Source organism: Sparus aurata, chromosome 9 (genome assembly GCF_900880675.1).
Source record: "Sparus aurata chromosome 9, fSpaAur1.1, whole genome shotgun sequence".
In the NCBI taxonomy this organism is placed as follows: domain Eukaryota; kingdom Metazoa; phylum Chordata; class Actinopteri; order Spariformes; family Sparidae; genus Sparus; species Sparus aurata.
In genome coordinates, this window is record NC_044195.1 from 10632611 (window position 1) to 10644237 (window position 11627).

The 11627-nt window shown below is 39.8% G+C and overlaps 1 protein-coding gene across 1 annotated transcript in view; it reads right to left on the minus strand.

Moving 5' to 3' along the window:
- The window catches only part of slc49a4 (solute carrier family 49 member 4), a 62036-nt gene extending 50415 nt beyond the window's left edge, over window positions 1-11621 (minus strand). The window contains exons 1-2 of the mRNA XM_030428488.1: window positions 11193-11621; window positions 4990-5083 (exon numbers count right to left, since the gene is read on the minus strand). Coding sequence (XP_030284348.1) covers window positions 4990-5083; window positions 11193-11487 — 389 coding nt within the window. The 5' untranslated portion in view covers window positions 11488-11621. The remainder of the gene's footprint in view (window positions 1-4989; window positions 5084-11192) is intronic.
- Window positions 11622-11627: the final 6 nt, after the last annotated feature.

Sequence of the window (11627 nt, forward strand, 5' to 3'; positions counted from 1 at the left end):
TATCCGTCACTGTGCGATCTTGTTTTCTACTTTAAATACCAAATCCAAAGAGCTGAAGGTCAACACTGTGAAAGGTTGTCCCTACCATCCAATGGGAAAACAGCACAGATCTGTCCCTGGTTATATACCTTTAACTTTGTGCGCATTTTAGCTCGACTGCCAGCAAGAACTGATAAATCCTGTTGTTTAGATTGATTTAGGAGCAGTGAGACTTACTGATGCTGTTTTTTGTACCGGACAGACGCTTCGAGTAAAGCTAAGGTACGGGTTTTCTGTTATCCGACAATGACAACTTGGACATACTTGAATCTCTCTGGTCAGAATCTGTAGTCAAAATAATTTCCTGCCAAGCACTAGCGTGAATATGATACCTTGAAAAAATATTTATTTTCAAAACCATATGATACCACAGTGTAACACAGACACAACATTAGGGGTACTGAAACCATTTCAGATATCCAGTATTAGTATGTATCAATATTCAATACTTTTGACAAACACTACTGAGGACAATATGAATTCTATTAAAAGGTGCAGTAAGCTTTTCTAGAGAAACAAAGCAGACTATTGAGTAAAGATGGCTCATTTGCGAACGAAACAGTTCGAAGGAACGACTCTTTAACGCAAACGAACTGACCTGATTCAACGTTTCACTTCTCTCTCGTTCGTTCTTTTGTTCTCACAGACTAGTCGCTGTGTTCACTGTTTAGTTATCAGAGTGGTGAAGAGGACTGAGAGCCAGCCAATCGTGTGCTGAGTCTCGGACACAGTCGTCGAATTTTAGCCAATGAGAAACAGGAAAGCATAGCAACCATTTCCATGAAAAAAACAAACATTTCATTTCGTTCGTAGCTCATCGTTCTCGTTCAGTCGGTCAGTCACCCTTGGCTTACCTTCAATACATGTCAATTTAATGTCAAGGTGAATATGCACATTATCCACTGTTTGGTTGTCTAAATGTACACATAATCATGAAGCAGCTATGTATTTGCCTTGAACTACAGTGTTATGTTGACCGTTAGCACGATCGTTTGAGAACGAGGAGCTGAGAACTGTGCATTACATGATTCACCGCTAAACTACGTTGTACCAGAAACGCGACTGATCGAACAAACAAACAAACGATATGAACGATTCTTCCTGCCGAACTGACCGATAGGAACTGAATCTCGACATCGAACGATGAAATCCACCTCTGCTGTTGAGGCTCATTCTCAGCTGGTCAAACAGCGATGCATTGGTTTGGTGGTGCACAACATCAGTGGTCTCTTCGAATTGTTTTTAAGCTCGATTAAAAAATATTCGACTGGAATTTCACTCATTTGTCCAAGACACTGAAATCTTCCATACACACATCCAGTTCCAACTGAAACCTTCCTGAAGTGTATCGTTTTGTTTTTTTTTTATATTATGTCACTCTAGCTGTAATGTAGATTACAGGTCACAGTTTATCCCTTAATAAACGCAGGAGCTCCTCAAGAGATGAGACCAGCCTCCTCTCCACAGTGAAAGCGGTTCACCCTCGAGGTCCGGCCAGTAACAACCTAACCTACATTTAAGAGTCCTGTCCGCACTGGAATGCAAAACAGATCATTATGGGCTAGGGACGGGATCAAAGGTTAATATACCGTCAATACTCTGGTGAAAACGCAGCTTTTGTCAGTTTACCCACTAACAGTCCTGCACTGAGCGTATCCAAACAAGACGTTTCTTGTGTAACTGCAGCTTTCTTTCCATTTTAATTTCACTTCCCCTTTATAGTAAGAACCTCCAGAAGACCCTTGTCCTGTGTGACCTGGAAAAGTTGCCACTGTAAAACACAGCCAGGATCACATTATGCAACAGTGCTACTTTGATCAATACAAGGTTAACAGCCTGAGATGAGACAAGTGCCAAACATGTTTAGTCTACAGTACATTTTGGAATGGTAGGCTCCTATGAGAGGACGCCGCTCTTGATTCAAGGCAGTGGAAGGAGCCTGTAAAGCTATCAGTATGGGCTGTGAGGACGACACAAATACAGAATGCTACAACCACACAGGGAGCCAATACATTCAGGGTGTAAACAAACAAATTGTAAATTCTATTTTTCAACATATGCCCTGTCACAAGGGAATCGTTATTCTACCACTTGTTCTGCCTGATACATTTACATTTGGCCTGTATCACACTGTACCATTAGCGTTCACTGCACTAATGGATTTCTTATGACAGAGAGAGAAACAAAATTGATTTATTTGCTCTTCGGCGGACAAAATTACTTTTAAAATCCTCAAATCCACGGAGGGAAGGTGATCTGTGGCTCATTCTGTGGAAACAGGATTCCCTCTACGTATTGATATTCTATGATATACCGCCTCATTGTGGAGCCCAGCAGGAATCATTAGACAGATTACCACTCAGAAATATTCAATGAAATTACATTTTCAAAAGGCAAAGTATAATTAAAATGACCTTCTCTGAGCTCTTGCACTTTCTAAAAGAGGGACAGTGAGCTCATGAGTAAAACTGAAAATGAAACACTGAAAATAATAGGATTTTCTTTTTTGAATGTTTTCCAGTGATAGCCTGTCTTCCTGCTGTCTGATAAGGGGGGAAACTGGCAGCAAGGACATCAAAAAGTAGTATAGACTGCACACAGTATTGAGCTGTCTTTCAGCAGCCTGTTCTCTGGTAGTCAAACACTTCCTGACTGTCCTTGTATTCAGTTACATGCCCCTACTTTGAAGAAAGGGAAAGGACCTCGACTGGAATCAATATAGCGGTACATGGAATAACTCCCTCACAAGACATGTTGTACTGAGGTTCGTCCTGCTGCTGAGACTTCACGCTTCGATCATGCTAGCAGCCAGCCAGAATATGTGTATATTCATATCAGGTATAAACTACAAATGTATGTGCTTTCTTTACCTTAGAATGAAACTTGTATTTCTACATAGGAGTCCACCATGTTCCTACATTAGGGTGAGATGAGGTGTGTTCGGTTGGTTGATTACACACTGGACCTTTAACTTTAGCACTTTTCTTCAAAATCTTATTTGCCCAATACTTTGATTTTTGATCAAATAGAGAGCAGCAGGGATGGCATAATTTTGCAGCTAACTGAAGTATGCATCGCATTCCATCTGTCGGATTTTTGAATTGGATTGTGGATTATTACAAAAATAACCTCTATGTCAAATAAATATTTATGAGAAATAGTATAAATTAAATGTCTAGCAGTAAAAAGCTCATGTTAGGCTATAAAAAAGACCACATCACGGCCACATGACATAAACGTCACCACCACTAGGCGTCTTATTACACAATTACTATACAGGTTTTCTATAAACAGATGTACAAGCTGTAAAGTTAGAGTAAGAATAGTTAGAATAGTTTGAATAGTTCGTAACTAAAGTCAGCCTGTAAAGACGGACAAGTGAGTAGATGAGTCTCCGTGTTCACTATGATGATGTTTAATGTCCCCGACAACCTCTGTAGTCTCATTTAGACACTTGTTAGCAACTGCCGTTTTTAACACACGTAATGCTTTAGAATTCAAACGGGGGGTCAGTAGTTTAGGTTGTAGAATAAAACATGAAAATCTGTCAAGTGTTACTGTCTTAACCACAGACTGTATTTCAGCCATTTAACAGAAAACCCATTCAACATAAGCCACTGACTTTGAGATGAGATAACAGGGAGCGCAAAAATGCTAAATTATGTCCAGGGTCAGGACCAAGCCCTCAGGGAGAGCTCAGGGCTTCGCAGGCAACTTTCAGTGGTGGCCCAAAAAAACATTTCCCATTAGTGAACATTGTGAAATGGTGGATAATTGTTTTGAGCTTCACAACCCCTGTGAAATGACTAATTCAACTGTAAGAATTTGGTCCATTCCTATAATCCTGTAAAATTTAGTCTAGAAAGACTTGCAAAATTAAATCACTTTATCTCTATTCATAGTTCATAATTCATTCCTAGTTAACACTAGGTGCTAAACTGGAAGTTAGCCAGCTTGGTCGGCGGAGATCTCTAGTATGCATGCTCTATTGGTGACAACATGATCGATCATGGTCAATCTATATACAGGAAAGCAAGATTTTTTGTCTTCATGTGCCACTGAGCAGCTTTCATAGGAATAAACGGGGCTCCACCTCCAACACTGTGTCCAGGCTTAATGTAATGTCCTTGTATAAGATTCATTCTTTTGGCACTCTACTGCAAAACTAATGACAGTCCCATCAGCCTCAGCTGTACTTTGTGCTTAGAGCTAATTAGCAAATATTAGCATGCTCAACTAATATGTTGAACATAATTATCACTCAATGTGTTGGTGACAGACATAAGATCATCATCTTCGTGAGCATGAAAGGATTATTTTCAATAGCCGCTGATGTGGCAATTTGTTTCTCAATTATCATTAATCATTTCACCAGTAAAATGTCAGAAGGAGTTGGAGATTGTTGTTAATATTTCCCAGAGCCTTGGGTGACATTTTCAACAGCGTTGCAGCAGTCCAACACACAAAGATATTCAGTTTACCTTCATCATTATGTGATGAAGAAGAGCATAAAATCATAACATTCCTCACAGAAGCAAAAAATAGTGAATATTTGATATTTTTCCTTGAAAAATAAAAGTCAATTATCAAAATAGCTGTGGATTCATCTTCCGTGAATTGACTAATCCACTAATCCACTAAACATGTCAGCTACATCAGAAATCATGGTGAACTCATTCAACAAGGAGAAGCCCCAACTTTATCTCTTTTTTTTTTTCCATTTTTTTTCCCCCAATAAACTGATGTACAGAGCTGCTCCAGAATTGGTTGTGGCAGTTTGATGGAAAAAGTTTCCCTAATAAATCAAATTATGTAAATTATGGAGGGCTTATGAGTGCACTGAAGATCACGAGTCACTCGCTGCCTCCCTTCCAAAGCCTTTCAAAGGATCCTCATCACACTGGCCCCGTCGAACCATCTGCTGGCATAACATTTACAGAGGAGTCTTACCATCGTCTGAGATGCTCGTCTGTCAGTGGGACGCTCCTTAGAACTGCACCCAGCAGCATGAGGAATCCAGAGAGGAGGAGGGACGCCCGCAGACCTGGAGGACACATGATAGGGTGATGGAAGGGAAAATAGTTAAACGATTGATTCTTATTCAGTATGTCTTTGTGATTAGTCTTTAAAACGAAAAAAAAAAAAGTACGGTTCATGGGATTAAGGTTTTTCCTCAAACTGCTTGCTTTGTGCAAAAAATAGTCACAAACCTTAAGGGGTTCAACTTACAATGATGTATATAGAGAAAAGAAACAAAACACTTTGAGTATATTGAACTGATGGCAATTTTTACATTTACATTTAGGGAATTTTAGCTTTTGTCCAAAGCGACTTACAGTAATTCATACACTGATAGCAGTGGCTGCCATGCAAGGTGCCAGCCAGCACATCGGGAGCAGTGTGGGATTCACCATCTTGCCCAAAGACACTTCGACATGCTGAGAAATCGAATCATTGACCTTCCAATAACAACATGCTGGCTCTACCCCTGAGCCACAGCTGCCTTTGCATTTCTAAGCATCTACACTAAGTCGCAGTCTAACAGCAGTTGTCCAATAAATCCGCCGCTCATTAATGTTGTAATGTTCAGTTCTCGTTGAAGCTATAATACAGATGTTGATTTGACTTTACTATTCTTTTTGAGGATGTAGTTTCTGGGCCTGTAGAATTTCATTGCTTTTTTGCAGAGAGGTGTTTCTGTCATTTAACCTTCTGGTAAGTAGGAATGTATGTGGTCAATAATAAGTCAACAGGAATCCCGCAGTTCCTTCTTTAACGTCGCATGTGTGACAGCAATAGAACAGACGAAGCGACTTTCTCTGTCTACTTGGAAGTTTCTCTTCTCCGTTTCACCCACATGATGCCCGGTTAAAGAAATGTTATCTGCTTCCCTGTCTACTTTTTTATGTGAGCTATCATTCGCTGAAGTTTTGACTAGATCAATGCACAATGTAGTGAATAAGATATACTGTATATACAAATTAACATGAGTCAAACAGGGCAGAGGAGGAATTGTGCTGATCCTGCTGTCACTGACATAATGCCAACACACCCTCATGGTTCATGTTAGGAGTTTGTCAGGCTGTTTCCTCTATCAAAGTGGAGATGCAGTCAGCTATTTGTCTCCACGCTGCCTTCTGCTGCATCAAATATTGACATGTCACCAGTGGCAACCCGTACGGACAGACAAGTCATTAACTCCATTAGCAGGATATTAGTTTCCTGTCAATTGTCTCTTTCTTTCTTGAATCAAACACAGCTTCAGCCAGAGCCGAATTAGGTAAAGCTTTGTTTCATTGTTAATTTGAATTGGAGCATGATGACCCTATAATCACTGTCTAATATAATAACACTATGATAGAATCAAGTGAATTAGTTGTACCGCTACATTTAGGTTTCAGAGTCATGGATGCCTTTGTTGGGAAAGCCAACTGAGGACTTTGATCACATTGTTTAAACGCCTTGGATGTTCCTCTTTCAAAATGCCTGGAGCAGCAGAGGACTTACAGGGCCAGGAAGCACACTGTCAGCTGGATTCTAGATCAACTGGAGAAACTTACATGCAGAAGTAAATGAGTAGGGCACCCTAACCCTAACCCCACTCCCTTTTCAACCAGTGTTAATGTGACCTTGAATGAGGCACACAACACTGCCCCAAATTTCTCCCATAGAGAGAAAGAGGCAGTGACTGTAGGCCTTGTTTCTAAAAAGTGTAAAGCAAACAAATCTGTATATATAGGCGGCTGTTATCAATATCCAAATGTCCCTAATATTGGCATCAGGTCAGGCTCTAATTAAAACGTCTAAAACAATAAAGGGGATGATTTCGGGTGATGCGTGGAAGTGGCATATGTAGCGTAGATTAATAGATCTTTAAAACATTACGTTGTCTGTTACCATCTATGTCTGAGTTGTGTAAAATATATCTTCATTGCCTATTGTGGTTGTTTAACAATAATAACTATAGTCTATAATCATACAGAGGCCATTTTCCTCTGATGCTACACTCGAATGTATACGGCTGTGTTCAAGGTTACAAGTAATGTATATGTAAAAAATCTGACAAACTTTATTCATTTCACCACTTCCTGATTGAGAGCAACTGAGCAGAGTACGGAAAGTGATATCTGGAGGGACCTCAGGCCATATTTTAAAGTAAAACACCAAGTCCAAGTTGTGCATTGATGTTTTAATCACTAATTTACACCTTTCCTGTTGTGTTGTGTAATTGCTACCAAACTGTAATGTAAGCTAGGAAGCTATCATATGCTAATGTTAGCTGTTTCCTAATGATAGTTAATAGGTTAGCAAATGTGTGATTTTACCTTAAAAATACAGCTCAATGTTACTCCAGATTTTCAATATCCATTGTCCTTCCATTTGTAGATCAACCAGAAAGCAATCAAATTATAACAATTTGTCAGATTCCCTACGATAACTCATTAGGGATTATGTTTTGATTGTTTTGATTGAAAGACCCCTAGCAGCAGAATTTACATACCGTCATTTAGAACGCAAAAGGTATCAAATTTTCTCTTGTCATAAGTGAGAATTTGATACTTATTTGTTTGATATCATTGTAAGTGTGTCGGTCCAACAAAACAATCAAATCGTTTATCCATGGCTCTCTGACATTTTGCAAACTAATTTACAGAAAAATAAGTCATAATAAAATGTTTATCAGGAATAGCCCTGCATCTGTTTTTTAATATCCAAAGAGAAACCAATACAGTCAAATCTTAAATTAAGTGTCTAAAGCATTTCAGCTCTCTCTCTCTGTTTTCATTGTTTTCTCCCAGCAGATTCAATTCTTACAAGTGAGAACAGATCTTAATCAGTTAATCCAATTTTATTTCTGCAGTATCATCTCATAATAATGTTCTTGGAGGTATGCTGGTTTATGTTTTACACAACATTGCATTTGTATTTAGTGACACAGGAAGTCAGTAACCTATTTTCTGGAGAGGCCCTGAAGGCCAGCCGCTGCAAGCAGGACTCACAAGCTTTACAAACTCACATTTAAATGGGTGGGTTAGCTCCCTCTGACACAATCTGTAACTTCAGCATTAATGTATTCCATACACCGAGCACATTATGTAGGTTAACTACTCCATGAATACATCACATATGACTCGATGTTAAGACTGCAGCCCTTGGATGGCAGCTCTGCGTTGTTGATCGTTAACAGTCTCTACCTGTGGGGAGGGGAGCTCCCAGAGGGATGCCAAACATTTTCCCCTCTGGCAACTTGGAGCAGAGCCAGTGAGTGTGTGTGTGTGAGAGAGGGAGTGTGTGTATCATACACAGATGACAGTCTAAGCCTGTTGAAACCTCTGGATGTTATGTTGCTCACCCTGTGGCTTAACACAATTTGTGAGTGCTGAATGAGCCGCTCTAATTCGATATGTGACTCGGGGCAGAATTAGCTGCAAGACCGGTCTAAAGTTGAGCATTAACTTAAGTACGAGGGCAATCTACAGCTGGATTATGTCACTTTACTAAGTCTTGTCAGTAAGAAGTTTCTACTGCTCACTGAAAGCAGCAGATATGACGTTTAAGTTAGGCACACAAAACATCCAGAAAAACGTCATGTAATTACTGATGAATCAGGATCACAAGACGAGTTGTGTAATTTATTGGGACAGACTTTGCCTGCGGTCTTTAATTCATCAGCAGCCTGGTTACTGTGATGTTGTTATGGCGTTGTTACTGTCTTTGTCATCTGACAGTCCAGCCGGGGCACAAACTACTTCGTGTCAGTCAGGTGATGTAGAGGAACTGGTTAGGTGGAGTGTGCTCTGACTCAGCAGCTGAAGTCAAGAGCACTTCAATAAATGCTCTGTGGTTTCAAGAACAGTGCAAATTAAGAAAGAAAGTTAAAGGCCATTTAGGAGTTTCTTATCCTACATCAGCACTTTTAACTCTCACATGCGTCCAACTCTGATGCTGGACATTAGACACTGGAAAACACTTTGGCATGGGGTTATGCTCATTTAAAAAAGTGAGAGTTATCAACCCATTGTTTTTACTGCCAACATTTTCAACAATCATTTCAATTAACACAACTGCCAAATCTGCACTTAAAGGAAAGTATTAATTGTAAAAAGAATTTAAAGTAGAACCAAGTGTCGACAATCATCCTATTCAACAACTGATCAATTCTGTTCGGCGTTTTATTGTTTAAGTAAGTGATCATGAAAAACTACCAAACATTTGCTGCTCCAAGTTGAGCTCAACCGATACCAGATTTTTGGAGCGGATGCCAATATTAGGGATGGTGATCCCTCAAATTAAAGGTGAAAAAAGATATGTAAATAGAGGCAGGCTATCTTATAGTTGAACATAATTTTTATCTCTACTATGTTTCATTATTCATTGAATTTAAACAATCAACCTACTGGGAAGGTAATTAAAAATGAATGCATTCATTTTTAATTTGAAATTTTTCTGCATTCGGTTTTGTTTAAAAAAAAAAAGAGTTTTGATATCAGCACATAGCTACTGTCCTCCCTGTGATCAGGTGCCTTCCTTTAGGAGGAGAAATAATGGTGTGAACCTCAGACTCTAGGTTTGTTAAAAGTGACTAGTTTATCAGATATTAACAGAAACAGAGACACCAACAATTTAATATAAAGTATATATATACATAAGCACTCTGGGACTGTTATTACTATGATTACCTCCACCAAGGAGACTAGTGTCCATTTGTTGGTTGGTTTGTCGGCAGGATTACACAGACACTACAAAACTAATTTCCATGAAAATTGGATGGAGGATGAGTCTCAGCCCAGAACAGACCCCATTAACTTTTGGTGTTGATCGAGATAAAAGGAGTTTTCTCTCTCTTTTTAACATCGTGAGATAGGCCGTTTTCAACATTTTCATTAACTTCTAAGTCAATAAGGCTTGGGTCTTGATGGAAAAAACAGGTATATTTAGGTGGCTGGTATCCATGAGTAAGTACAGTTTAATGCAGAACGTAGACCTGGTGATCTTAAGTTATCGTGAAGCAGTTAAATTTAGAGTGATAAGGCTTCTGAGTTTGACACTGGAGTAGGCTCGATTGATTTCAACTGGACTGTTGGGCCATAGCAGAGGTATGCCCTCTACTGAGTGCCATAGTTGCTCACAAATTAAGATTGTACTGTTTAAGTTTGTTGAGGAGGAGCTACTTTGAATTATTTTGTAAACTACACTAATGATTATTTTCATGATGGATTAATCTACTGATTATGCTTTCCATTAATTTAACTGATTGTTTGGTTTGTAAAACCTCTGAAAATAGCCAGAAGTCCAAGTCACATATTTGCAATTCTGTTCCATCTAACCAATTTAACAAAATGTGAAATTATTTAAAATGGATTAAATTGATCAAAATAATGAAAGGGAATAGCAGCAAAACGTTGCATTTGAGGAGCAATCATAAATCTTTTACATGAAAAATGACTTGGAGGATTATACATTAAAAAAATAAAGCTGTCAATACATTTTCTCAATCAATTAACTGATTGGCCAGTCATTTGAACTGGTCGTATATATACTGGCAAACGTAGTATCACAAAAGTTCATACTATATATGCTCTTTGCCAATGTAGGAAGTCATGTATAAGGTAACTAGACTTAACTGACTAACTCTGTCAAGCAACTGAAGGTTAAAAGTACAATACTTCCTTCTGAAATGTAGCAGAAGTAGAAGTGTCATGAAAAGAAATGACTCAAGTGCCTCAGATTTGCACTGGAGTAAATGTACTTTGTTACATCTCACCAATTACGTGTATGCCTGTGAGAGTCTGCCTGCTGTGGGGGGGCGCACCATTTTCTATAACAACATGATACATCACGTGACCACCAGGGACCACAGCTATTGCTGAATCTCTGCTGAAGTCACAGAGCCACAGAGATAAACAGAACACAGTGTGACATCGGACATCACCACGTTAATCTGACTGTATGCAGATAAATCTGTCACGGGTGGGAAGTCCCGTAACACAACAGATTTGTTGAGTGAGTTCTCCATCACAGTTATCAGTATATCATGAGTTTGTAATTAACTCAAGTAGATAACACCCTCACACATGTTTAGGGGGTGAAACGAGGACTTAAACACCGTGACTTTAATGTAGGACACAGTGTACCAAATTAGACCAGCTCACCTTTTTTGTCCATTAACCACATAAACAGCAGCCAGGGGACGAAACCCACCGGACCCCACAGCACCAGAACCGCGATGTCGGCCTTGGCGAATCCGTAGGCGCGAACGGCCGAGTTCTGGATGGGACCCCAGAAGTTCCACACCATCCCCTGCATCAGTCCCAGCAGGGAGAACAGGGTCAGAACCAGCCATCTTCTGCCGTACACCCTGCTGTTTACTGGGTTACTGTTTGTCTCCGCGTGAGAGGGGGTGAGAAGCGGCTCCCTTTCGGCCTCGGTGCTCGGACGGGCACCCATAGTATCTCTCTGTTCGTCAGTTCAGTCAAAATCCCGGTTGAAAGGGTGGTACAGCAGCGGGAAATGGACGTCTCGCCGGGCTTCACTCGATCACAAAAACAAAAACAGCCGATAGCTTCTTTCTCTGACACGTAACTTTA